Source organism: Symphalangus syndactylus, chromosome 5 (assembly GCF_028878055.3).
Source record: "Symphalangus syndactylus isolate Jambi chromosome 5, NHGRI_mSymSyn1-v2.1_pri, whole genome shotgun sequence".
Classification (NCBI taxonomy): domain Eukaryota; kingdom Metazoa; phylum Chordata; class Mammalia; order Primates; family Hylobatidae; genus Symphalangus; species Symphalangus syndactylus.
Genome location: NC_072427.2, coordinates 97,422,966 through 97,440,553, shown reverse-complemented (window position 1 = coordinate 97,440,553; position 17,588 = coordinate 97,422,966). Strand labels below are relative to the sequence as shown.

Sequence of the window (17,588 nt, the reverse complement as noted above, 5' to 3'; positions counted from 1 at the left end):
TAAATCTAAACAGATGAATTTCAGACTATACTTCTTTAAAAAACAGATCAGAAAATGAATTGATTCTCCAGCATCCCATGTAATTTTCCTCAAATCTTTGGCAATTAATGTAAACTCCCTCTAGGACTGTATTTTTCACTTTCTCAGTATCTTTTAATTTCTTTCCAACTTTCAATCAAATTAATATACATAATTCAACTCTTCTTTCAAATTCCCTCTAAGTAAATAGCTCCATATTCTCAAGAACAAATTACAGATGGGAAAAGGTATTTGATGAAATGTACAGCTCACACAAACCATCTAACTTAAAAGAAAATTACCTCCCTTTGTAGTATAATGGTTACCTGTAATCTCCCAGAAATCTGGTTCTGTCTGGATCAAAAGTGATCTGGGAGGGATGCATGAGTCATGTAGGTGGCTAATGTCAATAATCCAATTTAAAATTCAGTGGCAAAAACAGAAGGTCACAGCCATTTATAGGGCTCATAGCTGAGTCTACCTCAGCTATGAGGGCCGTATTACCATCTGTTTATGCCTCTCCAAAACCCATCTGACATATAGGAGGATGCTTTTTCAGGGATCCTATGTCTCTCTGACTTAGAGACCATGTATAGCAAAGCATTGCTTTCTGAAACAATAACATTAGAGCTCTTTGCATTTGATCACCTGGAGAGGTTGTTTAACATGCAAATTTCTGGATGCTGAAGACCTAGCAAGAATCACTGGGGATAGAACCAGAAAATCTGTATGTTAAACGAGTATCAGGTAATTGTGATGCATACTTCCATTTGAGAAATGCTGACAAAGGGAACAAAGAAATGACAAAAGAAACCACAAGGAATTCACACTAGGAAAATTCCTATTAGCGCACTCAAGAATATGGAGGGCAACGGAAAAAAAGGAACTAAACGGTTTAAAACAACTAGTTAAAGGACCTCTGCTGAACTATTTAACAAGAGGTTTCCAATTCTGGTTTTCCATAACACATGTCATAGTAATGGAAGTATAAATTCAATTTCTATCCATTTGTATACAAAATTTCAAGAATTGTAAGCACCAACTGACTTACTAAAAAACACAGTACATAAGGCAAACTAGAGAAGCATTTAAGAAGAAATTACAAAAAGTTTGCTTTATCCAGAGGATGAAGCTCAAAACTCTCCTAATCTTGGAGTTGTGTCATTTGTTAAGTTATAGCTTCCCTCCCCCTACCCACAAAATGTCCCAGTCCCTAAACTCAAACTTTCACTGTGATCAAGAAAAACATTTATTTGTATTGGTGTTTTGAATGAAAATGTGGGAAAAAACCAATTAGGGCCAAACAGATAATGGTTTTAACATAGAACACTGATAATGTCTTTTCTATACTCTAAAGGAGAGTGAAAAAATATGCCAAAGAATAAGAAGACTGACAGAATCTTAGCACATGTTTTTGAGCTCCTTTGTGAAGCTCTATTTTCTTAAACACAATTCAAGTACATGCTGTTACCATTTTTAGATCTACCTGACACAACAGCAAGGAAATTGTTTCTTTAAAAAAAAAAAAAAAGCTGCAAGATCTCTAATTTTCAATTAGGCTGCACTAAGTAAACAAGGTTGTTTAATGAATAATAAAAACCTTCAAGATGGACTGACTTGAATGGCTTGAAAACTCCGAAGATTCATCTTTAATATCATCTTGTCGTCTTTGGACAAGGCGGGAAGCTCGCTGTTTGTACAGCTGATGTATTGCTGATTCAAGTTCATTAATCAGTGGCACCTGTAAAAATACAACACACTCCGTAACACCAAACTCCTCAGCTGCTTATTTATTTGAGGGTTCCATACTATTTCCGGATTTCTGAAAAAGTACCCTCTCTATGGACAGAATAATCATGAATCCCCAACAGCATACAAGTAGCAAATTCAGTTTTACGTTTGGGAAACGACACTTCTTCTTTTAATCCATGCACAGAGCTATAATGTCCAGTGCCTAGTTATTGGAGCAAACGTTAGTTAAGAAATGTAACACTTCAGTATTCATAGAACAAGTAAAGAAATGTCAACAATTTTAGAGCTTTTCCTTTAGAGAATATTTAAGCACTTAGAAGTCTTTTTAATATCTATTTTTAATTTTCCAGCAGCATTATCTGCATTGCCATTTTTGTAGTTCAAAGTGAAACATTATCACTGTGCGATACCAAAACAGTGCAATGGCTCTATAAGTAGGTAAGAACAAGAGTCTGCTAATTCTCCAATTTTGGACATTTCAGTTGCTCTGCCACTCATATGTACCAAGTATGTTACAGTAATCTGTTAACTTTTGTAGCTTTATTACAAATTTTTTAATGTAAACAAAATAATTACTAGGGTGAATAAAATTTCCAGCTATCACTAACCTCTCTGAAATCAATATATCTCAAATTTAAAAAGTTGTTCTCTTCCTGTCAAATGTTTAAATTCTTCCATATTTTATAAAAATTTCTTTACATGAATTGTGAGCTTACAAAGTCAATAATTTTTTCCAGGTTAATATCCCTAAAGCATTTACTTGATTCATATAGAACGCAAAAGAACATGAGAGCTAATTTAAAACAGAAAACTTTCTCTTTATAAATACCTTATGTTATAATCAAATGCTATGAAACTTTCACATAACACTAATGACCACTACACATACCTGAGGAAACCAGAAATTCTAGTTTCCTGATGGTTAGTGCAAATGGAAAACACATTATTTAGAGTTTGGGAACACTGGCACCAAGTGTTATAGCAGCTTCCTGAACTGAACAGACTGCAAATGGAAAATAAAAAAAGGCAGGTGGAATACAAAGATGTCTGTAATAAAAGCAATTTTATATACTTGCATGATTCCATTGCAAAAGTAGCAAATGTTCACACAAAGGTCAAACTAACGGAGTTATTTTGTTCTTTAATATGCCACACCATGGGCAACAATGTCCCCAAATCTGCAATGATTATCCTTGATAGCTGAGTCCAGAGACTCTATCATTAAAATTTACTATAATCTGATTTTTTTTTTAGCAATTACTGCCATAACATTGCCATTTACACTTCCCCATGCCCTCATTTTTTTTAAAAAAAACCATGAAGTACTAAAGATAAATGAGCCTAAGAGGCATTCTTTTATCTTTCAGTCCTAGAGATTGTTAAGCTTCCTGTACTGTAGGAACTACCCACCTAAGTTGGCATCATACAGAATATAATTTTGCAACGTATAGTTAAGATTCTGACAATGTAGTTTTTCTCTTTAGGTTAACTGGAATGCCTTTTACTGGAGGTCCAGAGAAAAACTCTACTGAGAATAAAAGCCCTAAACAGACTGTCAGTTCTCATTCAAATTTCTTAATAATATTGATTCATCTCAAGAGTCTGCACCATGACAATTTCTTTATCCTCTCCAAACTCAAAACTCTCACCAATTATTACCATTTTAGGGCCAAAGTTAAGGCAAAGAACCCAAAAAAGATAATTACAGGGAAACAAAAACAATGGCAAGTTAAAATGATTTACAAATATTTAAAACTTAAGTTTAAAAACCACCTAAACTTTCATAAGCGAAGAGGAAAAAAAGAGATCTTTATCTTTTTACGGTTTACTCTAATATTATAGTATAATTATTCAAAGTATCCAATTATTTCTAAGTATCTCCAATATAACAATTGATATTATCAACTCAGCAGTACTCTTTTTTGTTTTTTCTTTGTTTTATTTTTAAGATTATCTTCTAAAGATCTAAGCTGAGCAGTACTCTTAATAAAATGAAATACACATGAAAATGTTAGAATACTCATCTTTAAATGAAGCTATGTCTACCTCTCTTTTAATTAAAATGTAGTCACTGTGTAAGGTTTAAGATTTGTTCCAAAAAATCTAAGTGACTCTGTATAACCACATTAGCATAATCTGAAGTAAACTTCTCTAGGAACAAGGTAATCAAGAGATGAAGTACACTAATAATTCAACAATTAAAAACTATAAACTAGGTTGTCCTACTTTTGGTATGATCTAGCTGATCATATTACTGTCAAATTTCTTAGAATTGTGTTTGCAATTATGAATGTCTTAATTTACTCAAGAAAGTTCCAAAGCAAGCGCCAAGATACTTCAAGAAGCAGCTCTCCAGGGACAAACTCATAAAGTATAGTTTAAGAAAAAGATCCTTTCTCTAGTCACAAAGGTTATGAGACCAGCTCCCACCATGCCCACTGGGCTCAGAAGAGTTTTGCCAGTAGGAAGGACACGACTGTCAACTCTTGACACTTAGGTTCCACTTCCAATCTTGACTCCAGCTCCTGGCACAGAGGAATACAGACAAGCCTATACTTCTTCCCCACCCTAAGCAACTGATAACCACAAGTGGTATCATAACTCAGACTGCAGCTGCTTCTCCAGAAACCAGATGATAAAGACAAAACATGAGAAACCCTACAGAGAGGACATGGTGAATGTTATCTCATCCTGAATCTGGCCACAGACTGACTGGAACCATTAAGAGCCATCAGGAAGAAAGACCCATCAGGAAGACATAGTCTGGCAATAATCTTTTCCTAGCCATTGGTTTTAGGGTGTTCAAGTAATCAACAAAGATAACAAAAGTTGAAATACATATTTAACCACACTATATGCTTACAGATTCTAAGCTAATCTACATAGCCAATAACAAAGGGAAATGTGCCTTCCAATCCAAAGTTCAGACAGGATATTTAAGAACCACAGTTTTAATTTTTTTTTTTAAAAAGATAAGGCTGCAAAGTCCACAAATGCTTATAAACCAGTGCCTCAACCAATACTTTTATCTTAAAGAAAAAAATCAATTAGGAGGTCATTTGAGAAATTAGCTGTTTGCACCTAATTTTAAATGTAAACAATAAATGGTATAAGAATGCCAAACATTTTGTCAACTGACTATCCTATCGAAAAAAATAAACTTGGGAGAAATGAAACCTTAGAAAAAATGATATTCAATGAAATGGTTTCTGAAAGGAATCAAGCATAGGCTTACTTAGATAAAAAACTATTAGCAACAATGGTAATCATCCAGGGTAAAAAAAAAAAAAAAAAAAAAAAAAACTAATAAAAATTTGCAACTTTATATGCATATTTAGAATTGCTTGTAGAAACAGTTTAAAAATAAGTTTAAACCTGAACCATAAAAGAAAAGTTTATCAGATGAGTCCCTTATATCCTACGAATTCAGCACAGGCCAATAATAATCTACCACCATATTGAAATAAGACTTTCCAAAGTCTTATTTAAATGTGCTTTAAGATATTATCTTTATTTCTGTTTTCAACAAAGGTATTATATTGCCCTTAAGAGATAATGCCACTAATGAAGTGAAGAAAAATGAAGCATGACTTTTCATCACTTCTAATGTTGAGTTCAATGGGTACTTTCTGAGAATTATGGAATGTTCTACACAAGGCCATCTAGACCTCCCTAATTTTGCCTTATTCAAAGAGATTAGTATTTTTGCATTCTTACCTTTTCACTGAAACACTCAAGCAAGTCTTGGACATACCCTCGCATTTCTTGCAAAAATTTATACCGTTCACCAATACCCCCAGAAGACCCTTCTAATCTTTCAATAGCCCTGGTAGAGTCCACTCGGCTTTGCAGATGTTTCTCATGCTGCTGTCGATTTGTTTTGTGCAATTCTTTCATGGAGTCCAACCTTAGGAACACAAAAGGATAAATATAACACATTTACATCCAAAGGTCTATGCCGTCAGGACTCTTGCAATATTAAAATATGCATTTAGTTCCACTATTAGAACATAAACATATTTGGAATGGCATCTTTTCCTCTGTACTGCTTTTTTTCTCAAAAAAACAAAAAATGGCAGTTTACAGATTTCGCAGTTTTGTGGGCTAACCAAAATCTCACTGTTTTGCTTTTCCCCCCATAGCGTGACTACACTTTTTCAGAGTCCAAGAGGTACAAACTCAGAAATGTCTTCAACAAGATCATGGAGTGGCATTTTTTATAACTTTTCGAGGCTTCCACAGAAGTAATCCAAGAAGGTAGCAGAACAAAGTATGAAGTCATCTTCTGTTTAGCTTTTGAAGCTGGGCCAGTGAATCTTCTTTGCTGATATTCTGCATCTGCTACCCCAGACTACATGTTGCCTGAGGGAACAGAAAGCTAGCAGACAGGTCTTTAAGAAGTTGATCTGCCCTACCTGTCTTTAAGCTGTTTCTTTACCAAATCAATAGTAACGGGAGTCATCTCATTACTGGGAGTTTTGAAAGGGACTGTATTATCTGTTTTTTGAGATTTGGCATCTGATGATCCATAGGCCGTATAACTATAAGGAATGCCATAGGATGAGCCATAAGGCATTGTCTGGTAAGTGTTCTGGTAGTACATATTCACTTCTGCGGGTTGACTGGCTTGAACCTAGAAGAGAAATGGGATATAGATGAAATCTAGTAGTTAAAACTTTGAAAATAATAATATGCCTTTACGGTTACAAAAACAACAGCAAAAATTATACCTATTTGCCAAACATTATGTAATAATTGCAGAATTCTTCAAAATTAGATAAAAGCAGGATTGAATGAATGTCCTATCTCTTGGTGGAATCACTAAATTTATTTCTAATAATTTTCAGAAAAACAGAGTCCAGAGTTGGAAGGAACATCAAAAATCATTTAAGGCCACCTTTGATCAATGAAAGAAAAGAGGATAAATGCCTTGCCCATGGTCACAGAATCAATGGGCAACCAGAGATTAGAATCTAAGACTCCTGACATCCAGTCCAAGACTTTCTCTATTGTGCCATTTTCTTAACTTCACCCAAATGTATGCGAATTCTGCCTCAAAACACTATTAACAAAAATAGGTTTACATTTATGTAATTTTTCTCACTGTATTACTAACTTTTATAAAACAAATTGTTATAACTGGGAAGATATTTTTCATTGATGTCAAGTTTTTGTATTATTGAGAAATCCATCTTCTTCAAAATAATTCTTGAAGTCCAAAAAAATAAGCTACACGCACAAAAACATTCCATTTAAAGCAATGGTTCTCAAACTTTAGGGTGCATCAGAATCACCTGGAGGGCTTGTTAAACAAAGATTGCTGGCCCCACCACCCCAAGTTTCTGACTCTGTAGGTCTCTGGGGGCTGATAATTTGCTAATTTGCGTTTCTAATGAGCTACCGGGTAACGCTGATGCTAATTGAAGGACCACTTTGAGAAAAACTCATCTAAGAAACTGGAAATTCCTCCATCATTCTGACTGCAAAAAGCTGAACATACTGCAGTTTCTTCTCAAAGCCTACGTGTCTGTGTGTGTGTGTGTATGTGCGCGTGTGCGTGTGTGTACGTGCGTGTGTGTGTGTGTGTGTGTGTGTATCCTCATGGGATTTTGTTACTTGAATGACAAAGATTCAATACGGAATTTTTTACTTTAACAAAATAAAAAAGGCTTTTTAATCTACTTTTAATTTTTAGTTTAATTCTTTTGTCTTACCTGAGGGATATTAATTCCTTTCCTTATCTGCTCCTGTTCCCATCGGCTGAGCTCTTCATCCTGTTCTCCAGTTACTAAAGCATCATCATCACTCCCTTCAATTCCTACAGCCATGAGCAACAAAGAAAAGTAAGTAATACCCAAAGAGCAAAGAGGTAAAAGATGCTGTCCTGACATTTCACAAGAACTGAGCAAAACTATTAACTCAATCTTACTAAAATGTCTAATATGATCTCCTCTCTCATTTGGTAGTCCTGACTTTGCCTGTTTTAAACACAGTATTCCTTGAAGCTAAAGGCAGTATTAATGTAATAGTTAAAATCTTGGATGTGTTTCTTAATCTCTGTAAACTTGACATCAACAAAGGGAACAAAATCTAATGCCTCCTAGGAATATAGAACTATATGAATTTACGCAAGTAAATTGCTAAGCACAATACCAGCTGCACAATAAATGTTCAATAAACATGAGTTATAACAATGATACTAGTTTTTAAAAATTCCAATAAAACACTTGTACCCAAGAATAGTCCTCTAACATAAAATTTAATAAGTCTAAATACTTTTTATTTGACTATAATATCAAATCACATTTAATAGCATTAGAGGCCAGGCATGGTGGCTCATGCCTGTAATCTCAGCACTTTGGGAGGCTGAGGCATGGTGGCTCATGCCTGTAATCCCAGCACTTCGGGAGGCCAAGGCAGGAGGATCTCTTGAAGCCAAGAGTTAAGACACCAGACACAGTGAGACACCATAACTACAAAAAAATTAAAAATAAAAAAATTGGCCAGGTGTGGTGACGCACACCTGTAGTCCCAGCTACTCGAGAGGCTGAGACGGGGGACTGTTTGAGTCCACGAGTCAAGACACTGCAGTGAGCTATGATTGTACCACTGCACTCTGGCCTAAGTGATGGAATGACACCCTGCCTTAAAACAAACAAAAAAAGGCAATGCAATAGGCTTACTATTCAATTAAATCAAGTTACCTATTTCCTCAGCAATTTTTTGTCTTTGTGACTTTTCTTTCACAGAAAAAACTATCCGGCGTTTCTCATCGTCATCTTCATCATCACTGGCATCATTCTCATCTTCTCTAACAAGGCGGCCTTTACCAGACTCATTATCATGAGGAGTGAAATCTCCCAATTCTCGGGCCATTTGGCGCTTTTTCCTTGCAGCATGTATAAAAGCTGCATCTGGAATTTCTCCTAGAAACAAATGGTAAGAATATGGCAGTATGAGAGATGCAAAGTTTCTATTTTCTTGAAAATATGAAGGGTAAAATAATCCAAGATAGCCTCATCACAGTGGTGTTTCAGCTGCTGGCACCTCCTTCCCATACTATGTCTGCAATCTGAAAGATTGTTAATTGAGTTTAAATGGAATATAAAAGTCACTGAGGAAACTAAAAAGAACATATAATGGTAATATATATGGGAAAGAGTGGGACGGGGTAAAAAGGAAAAACCCACCAAAGCAGTTTTATTTTAACTATAATTTTTTTTTTCATTTTTAACAAATAGAAGTGACCGGGCACAGTGGCTCACACCTGTAATCCCAGCACTTTGGGAGGCTGTGGCAGGTGGATCACCTGAGGTCAGGAGTTCAAGACCAGCCTGGCCAACATGGTGAAACCCCATCTCTACTAAAAATACAAAAATTAGCCAGGTGTGGTGGCGGGCACCTGTAATCCCAGCTACTTGGGAGGCTAAAGCAGGAGAATCGCTTGAACCCAGGAGGCAGAGGTTGCAGTGAGCCGAGATTGCACCATTGCACTCCAGTCTGGGCAACAAAAGCGCAACTCCGTCTCAAAAAAAAAAAAAAAAAGTAATGAAACTGTATTATGATGCTGGAAAACAGATAAATATAATCTCATGACCCTGAAAAGGCACAATATGATGTATAGTACATTTCTCTTGCAGATAGTTTTTAGTTTACCTGTAATCATACTAAATATTTAATTTTGTACCTATTTCTCATATCATAATAAGCTTTATTCTATGTTATTGTTCTCCATAAACGTAATTTTTAATGGCTTAACATTTTCTGAATAGATAAGGTATAATCTACTGCACACACTAATTGACCTTTTGACTACAGTAAAAATTAATGCCTCCCTACTTGCCTAATTGTTATTTTAACAGCTACATAATATCCTATCAAGTAAATGTACTGTAATTTTCTAACAAACCTTTCCCCTCCTGCTAGACATTTTTTCCTAAATGTTGCTCATTGCAAATGTTCCAATAAAAACATGATTTCCTTGGGATAGATTTCTAGATATGAAATTACTGGGTCAAGAGTAAGAACATTTTGAAAACTACTGATTCATATTGCCAAAGAGCTTCCCATAAGGACTGTACCAATTAGACTGCCACTAGTGATGTATGTATAGAATTCACTACAACTTTCTCAGCCCAGAGTAACATGTTTTTAAATTGTATAAACATTAACAGGAGTTAAATGGTACTGCTTCATAATTTAAATCTGGCTACTAAGCACTTACTTATTCAAAGGCTGATTAGCCAGTGGATAGACTTGCAAACTATTTTTTGCAGAAAAGTAAAAAGGAGTGTGGACATAAAACTAACAGAAATTAGGCCGGGTGCAGTGGCTCACGCCTGTAATCCCAGCACTTTGGGAAGCCGAGGCAGGCAGATCACCTGAGTTCGGGAGTTCAAGACCAGCCTGGCCAACATGGAGAAACCCCATCTTTACTAAAAGTACAAAAATCAGCTGGGTATGGTGGTGCACGCCCGTTAGTCCCAGCTACTCAGGAGGCTGAGGCAGAGAATCGCTTGAACCCGGGAGGCGGTGAGTTGCAGTGAGCTGAGATCGTGCCACTGCACTCCAGCCTGGGCAACAAGAGGGAAACTCTACCTCAAAAAAAAACAAAACAAAACAAAACAAAAAACCTAACAGAAACTAGTTTTGCTTTTAGCAGCAGTTCAGAAGAAAGTTAAGTCAGTCTTAATCTGAAATACATTAAAAAGGACTACGGGACCATTTTTCCATTTACTTGAAGACTTATTTGCAAAATAAAATTACCTGTCTGTGAATAAACTTGGAAAAGTTGGGAAACTTCTGGTTCTCCTATTTTTTATATTTGCAAATGGAAAAACTCTCTCTTCAAACAGCAATGTCATAATAAGAAACGCCACTTGGCTAATTCCTTCTTAATAATCATCTTTAAAGATGGCCCATTCTTGAGGGTTTCATTTAGTTCTGAGAAATACTTTTGAGTACACACCTGGACGAAGAACATTCAATGAAGATAAAGCATTTGAAAAAGCTCCACCAGTCTTTGGCTTTTCTTCCTCTTTTTCACTTTCCATATCCATTTCATCTTCACCATGTTCACTGATGATAACTCCATCTTCTTGATTTGTATCCTTAACCTGTCCTGTTTTGTCCAAAGGTTGTTCACCTAAATTTTTGAAGAATTAAAATATATGTAAAATAAAATTCATGAATTAAGAAAACTTATTCCTACGGTATTGACATCATTAAAAAATTTTTTTAATTAAAAAAAGGAGAACTTTTCATTCAATTATGGGCTCAATCCAGTAAAGCTTGAATTGTTTTAATTGTTTGTTAAAAACTCAAAACTCTTGAGTGCGTGAGTATGAAATAGCATAACAGACAGGATTAGGTAAAAATAATACAGAGGATATAATACAGGATGCATTTGAGGCCCCGCTCCATCCCACCTTCAGTTAATTTTATCAAAATGTCAACAGTTTATCAAAATTAACTGTTTTTTCCGCTAAACTCCCACAAGGAACTGCTTGTACCTCCTTCAAGCACTACTTCATTTTATGTCAGTATTTCATTAAACCCTAAGCCCATTCGAGCAACTCTGTTATGAACAAAGCACATTTACAGTCCAGCTAAGTCTCTTAGTAATGGACACTTACATGGAATACCTTCTTAGCTCAAAACCACTTGTCACCTATCACCTAAAGAGATGAGATCCCAGCAGTCACGTTCACACTGTGCAAGCCTGACCCCACTACCATGACTCAATGTTTAAGAGTGGACTTCTGACTGAAGCAGAGATAACCAGATTCTCTTTCTGGGAATCTGGAATCAGGAATGAAACTAAAGGCTACATGACACTAAGAACAACCATATGTAAACTAGGAAGGGAGCTGAGGAATGGCCACATTGTGCCATCTGGACAGAGAAGAGAGCCTCCTAATTCTCAGTTCTAATCTACTCCTGAGGCCCATTTCAAGATTGCTTTCCTGCCATTGGCGTCTAGGAGGCACCACTACATCTTAATGATAAACTGTCCTGGTTTACATTACTTATAATTTTATAATCCTAATACAGCCTCTGTCCCAGGCAAAAATCGAAGTGCTTCACCTTGAAGCACTAAACCTGGTAATTCTCACAACAGGCACAAGGAATATACTGAAAGAGTAAAGCAAAAGTTTATTCTCAATATGAAAGATATTTTTCTCTCATTTCCTTAGAATGTTCCTGTCCCCAAAACTGCTTCAAACTTCTTCCTTCTTCTCAAACCATACTGTACTCCCTTAAGTAATAGTCCCAGAGATAATATCCCTCCCCTCTTTTTAACTTTACCAAGAAGATTTCAGGTCACCTCTTTTAGGCTCTTTCATTTTTTTCTTTTTTTTTTTTTTCATTTACCATTTTCTTATTACCCAGACTTCCTTCTGAAATGGATTATGAAGCTATTAGATTTTAAAACTCACTTTATCACATTATTAGATGGAGTAAAAACTACCTATTTCCTTTTGCTCTAAACCCATGCTAGGCCAGGCACGGTGGCTCATGCCTGCAATCCCAGCACTCTAGGAGGCCAAGGCGGGTGGATCACCTGAGGTCAGGAGTTCAAGACCAGCCAGGCCAACATGGTGAGACCCTGTCTCTACTAAATATAGAAAAATTAGCTGGGCTTGGTGGCGCACACCTGTAGTCCTAGCTACTCAGGAGGCTGAGGCAGGAGAATCGCTTGAATCCAGGCGGCAGAGGCTGCAGTGAGGTGAAATCGCCCCACTGCACTCCAGCCTGAGCAACAGAACGAGATTCCGTCTCAAAAACAAAACAAATTTACTCATGCTAAACCAATGGCTTTTAATGGACTAAAAACAAAAGCGCAAAAGGTCTACTACATCAGATATGCTCAGATAATGAATGATTCCTACAAATTTAAAGATTCAGTTTCATTAAATTCACAAGTATTTGCTTATGATTGAGCAAATACAAGCCCAAAGCATGGTGATATGTGAATGTCAGTGGTCACATGTTACCCTTCCAGACATCTCTATACAGATGTTAAATAACCTTTTTCAAGGCTCCACTCATGCCTTCAATTCATTTACTACTACTTCAGGAAACCTGCTCACAATTATTATCCACTTCACCTTAAACCTGGTCAGGCTCTCCCTCTCCTCTTCTACAAAGAGGGACAGGCTTCTCTTATCAAAAGAGCTTTCCCACTTGACTCCATTGGTCCCTCTAGTTATTGCCTAGTCTCTCTCTGCCAAACTTCCCAAGGAAGCAGTGTGGACCTGCTGCCCTCTACTTCCTCACCAACTTTTGTGCCTTGACCCTACAAACAGTCTTTGATTTCACCCAACCTAACCCAATGGCTGCAGCCACGGCTAATTCATATATGATAGCATCATCGAGCAATTTAGCACAAGAAGTTCCTTCTTCCAAACATCTCTGAGGGCACTGGGTCTGGCTGGTGGGCCACTCCCATCCATCCTGTCAGAAGCTCTCAAGAGAAACGCTGGGCAATCTTGCCAATAGCCCCTCCTTGGTCCTCACTCTTCCTGACTTTTCTTGTACTAGTTCACACAAGCGACCATCATCTTCCTGAAACATTCTTCTCTTTTCCTCTTTGGCTTTTCTGATTCTTTTATCTCTTTGGTAAATCCCTTCCTCTACATGTAGGCTTACTAGAGTAGAAGTCTTTGGTCTTCAGGAATTTTTCCTTTATATATGGCTCCCTCATCAATTCCATTCACCTTTAATTATCACCGCAATAAGCACCACCCCCAAATCTACATCTCTAACTATTCACTGGCTACTTCCACTCAAATTCAAATTAAAAAGTGAACTCATTATTTTAAGAATATCAGAAAAATGGGGTTCTCAAGTCAATACCATGGTTATTTTGAAGTTAACTGCCTCTGCCTACTAAAGAGGGTTGAAGGTAGGAAGAGTTCTGGATTGTCAATTAATGACAGGCCTTCATTTCAGTGTTACCAATGCCAATCTACAATACAATCAGACTCCGCCTTCAGAAAGGACATTAATTGGAGTTATCTAGGGAGTGGAGTATCAGAATTCGATGAGGGTAGAAGGAAGGAAGAGGTTACAGATGGCTTCATAAACTTCACACTTGTTTCAATTTCTAAACCCAACAATAAATGGCAACTAATATGGTTTGGCTATGTCCCCATTCAAATCTCAACTTGAAGTGTATCTCCCAGAATTCCCACGTGTTGTGGAAGGGACCCAGGAGGAGGTAACTAAATCATGGGGGCCGGTCTTTCCCATGCCATTCTCATGACAGTGAATAAATCTCACGAGATCTGATGGGTTTATCAGGGGTTTCCGCTTTTGCTTCCTCCTCATTTTCTCTTGCTGCCGCCATGTAAAAAGTGCCTTTCACCTCCTGCCACGGTTCTGAGGCCTCCCTAGCCACATGGAACTGTAAGTCCAATTAAACCTCTTTTTCTTCCCAGTCTTGGGTATGTCTTTATCAGCAGCATGAAAACAGACTTAATACAACAACCATGACAACAGGCCTTTCTCAGTTGTCACTTATCCTGATCTTTCTTTTACTCTCATCACACATAGTTGGTCTCAAGAATTCAGAGGAAAATAAGGCAGTTTCCTAGACTCCAAAATAACCAGTTCTCCTAAAAACATTCCTCCTTCCAGTTGCCTTCTCTATTCCTATATATAATTATTCATAACCAAGTCACCCTATGGTTTGAGTGTCCTCTCCAAAACTCATGTTGAAATTTAATTGCCATTGTAACATTATTAACAGGTGGGGCCCTTAAATGGCAGTTACAACATGAGAAGATTAATGCCATTATCCCAGGAGTTGGCTCCTGATAAAAGGATGAGTTTGGCAGGATATTCTGTCTCTGACTTGGAGGCTCACCTGCCCTTCTACCATGTTATGACAACATAAAGGCCCTTAGTAGATGCCTGCGCCATGCTCTTGGCCCTCCCAGCCTCCAGAACTGTCAACCAAATAAACTTCTATTGTTTATAAATTACCCAGTCTGTAGTATTCTGTTACAGGAGCAGAAAATGGATTAAGACACTCCAGGACAAAAGCTCAAATTTGACTCTTTCTTTTAAATCCAATATGGCAAAGTGTACATCAAGCCTATCAATTCTTCCCTTGGAATGGTTCTCGAATCATTCTTTCTTTCCACTTCTCCCCCTACAACAACAGAGAACATTTTTAACTCATCCAGAATTTCCTATTAAATCAGTAGAAGCCTTTACTCTTGCTCAACCGTGAGACCTTTTTAAACCCACTGTTAATGGATCAAAGCTGGCCCTTGAGTTTAAACTGCTTTAGGCCTCCAATCTCTTCTCATGCTGCATGTTAATACCAGGCTAAAGTTTCAAAACACATTTATCATGTCACCATCTTGGCAAGCCACTGTAGCAAATGTAAACCCTTACTGGATACTGAACATCCTTCACAATCTGTCAACGTATCTCTCACATGAAACCTCTAACTACTTCCTTCACAAATCATCTACTCTGACCTGTCAGGTGTACTTGTTCTTTTCCAAAACAGCTTTAGTCATTTTGATCCTTGATCATACCCCCAATACTTTCCCTTTTGGAATTTTAATTATCAAAGATCCATCTTCAAGTCCCACTTTTTCCATAAAGCAGTCTTCTCTCCTCTGAAAGTGTAGCTATCCTTTGGAACACTGATTGAACATTTTGCCAAACACTGAGTCCTCTTACACATTTATGAGATATTGTCTTCACAACTAGATGGTAAATTTGAGATACAATGCCATACTTTTTCACATTAAGCCTGTGAGAATCTGGAAAATCATGATTTTCTCATTAATTCCATAAAATAAAATAGCATTTGCATGAGAATAACTCAGACCATAGAATATGATACTGGATCCACTTTCCTAAAGACAAAATAACCGCTTAAAATTTTTTAAACTGAGGTTTTGAGAGACATAAGAGATGTCTGCACAATACACCTGCCTCATTATTCTAAAAAGTTCTAAGAAGTCTTCATCTAGTATCAGGTAAGTCTGCTGAATGGGAGTAATACCAATATTAAACTTAGGGCATTCCTAAAAGTCCTCTAAGAATAAAATCCGCTGTGGAAATACCACCAAAGAAATCGCAAATCTGTCTCTACAAAATACAAGTACAGGAATTTGCACAACACTCTTTCAAACAGGAATAAACCTGTGTCTTAGGCTGAAATGAGAAACCTCCTTTCTCTGTCCAACAGCAGTCTGCACACAAGTAGGAAAACTGAGAATCTAGTCATTGCAGCAGAAATGTTCCAGTGGCAACAATTCTGTCTTTTTAAAAAATACATTTACAAAGCATCTGTGTTACAATTAAATAACAGAATTGTATTGCTACTCAATGAGGGCCCTTGACAACCACAGGGTCCACTGAATGAGTTCAGAAGATATATAGCAAATCACTGTGAGAAAGAGCTTTCATTCTGTCCTTTCAAAAGAATTCAATTAGTTTGGTACTTACTTTCAGCTGATGAGTTGAGTTCTGTCTTAATCTTCGATTTTTCAAGATCTTCTTTATATTCCTTCTTGAGTAATTTTACTATCTTTTTGCTATAACTTGATTTCTTCACTTTGAAAACTTCTTCATTTTCTTAAAAAGGAAATTAAATGAAGTCTGTAGCAACTATTTTCTGAAAATATTTTCCCTTCTTTCACATGATCTTACGTGCTGTTCAAATTCTCCCAAATATATATGCTCATATGCCAAAATCATTGTATAATTATTTCAAGTCTGTCACAGACTCTCAAAAACACAGGTCAACTTCCTAAATTACTGTGAAGTAATGAGATTTTTGAGACTTTTTAAAGGAATAGCACATGTAACTTCACAAAATTTTCCTATTATTGTCTTCCTTAAATCATCTATTTGAGGAGGGGAAAAAAATCATTCAAAATGTTTCTGAAAAACCACATCACCAAGTTAACGAATCCGAAACAAAATATCTAAAATAAAAAGGTGCTGTCAATTCTGAGTAACTACATCCACCACAAGCTGACATAGTGGTTTTAAGGCTAAGGTAAGAGCAAACCACTTTTCTTTGATTTTAAAAGTACTAAATACTTTAAAAAAAAAAAAAAAGCTCATCTATCTCAAAAACAAAAATCTGTCTGTACTCCTCTCAAACCAAATAAAGAGTAACAGAAATGCCAAAGATAAACTACCTACCTTACTGGAAACCTCTCGAATAAAAATGCAAGATTTCCAAAACTTAATTTCTTTTTTCGTAACATGGAATTAACTGGGTTATGCACATTCAAATTGTCAGAAGAAAAGATTTAAAGCTCATTTAAGATCAGCGATCTAAATCCACTGCAGCCTGGCCTCCCACAGGAATTGGAGAAACTGCCTTGCTTTTACTATTATTACACCGTCTCGCTTCACTGTTCCCAAAGTCAGTGCGAAGAAGGCTGGGTATCTGCTACCCCTAATTACTTTTATGGGTAAACTGAGGCTCAGCGACTGCAAGGGACTGGCCCAAGGTCACTCAGAACCAGAGCTGCAACTCCAAGCTTCTGTTCCCTCTCCTGGTATTCCTTTTTACAAACTCAGCCTTCATGGTCGAGGATGCCTGGACAGAGCATCCAAGAAGTGTGGGCGCAGTGACCTGCAGAGGGCTCGGAAAGCATTCCAAGAGCAGCCAGGGGACCCACATCAAGTTGGCCCTGAAACACGCCAGGCAGAAAAGAGGCAGGACAGGGAACACTGAATTTCCCCTGAAACACTCAGAATGCCCGATCTGAGCTCCGGCCCCGTGGCAGAGGAGGTTAAATTAAGAAAAGGCTGGGGGCAGCGCGGGAACGGGT

The 17,588-nt window shown here is 37.1% G+C and overlaps 1 protein-coding gene across 2 annotated transcripts in view; it reads right to left on the bottom strand.

Moving 5' to 3' along the window:
• PAXBP1 (PAX3 and PAX7 binding protein 1) overlaps nucleotides 1–17,588 on the bottom strand; it is a 38,528-nt gene that overhangs the window by 20,295 nt on the left and 645 nt on the right. For both annotated transcript variants that reach the window (XM_055279521.2, XM_055279522.2), the window contains exons 2-8: nucleotides 16,246–16,374; nucleotides 10,739–10,915; nucleotides 8,475–8,696; nucleotides 7,485–7,588; nucleotides 6,186–6,403; nucleotides 5,488–5,677; nucleotides 1,636–1,759 (exon numbers count right to left, since the gene is read on the bottom strand). In XM_055279521.2, the coding sequence (XP_055135496.2) occupies nucleotides 1,636–1,759; nucleotides 5,488–5,677; nucleotides 6,186–6,403; nucleotides 7,485–7,588; nucleotides 8,475–8,696; nucleotides 10,739–10,915; nucleotides 16,246–16,374 (1,164 nt within the window). The remainder of the gene's footprint in view (nucleotides 1–1,635; nucleotides 1,760–5,487; nucleotides 5,678–6,185; nucleotides 6,404–7,484; nucleotides 7,589–8,474; nucleotides 8,697–10,738; nucleotides 10,916–16,245; nucleotides 16,375–17,588) is intronic.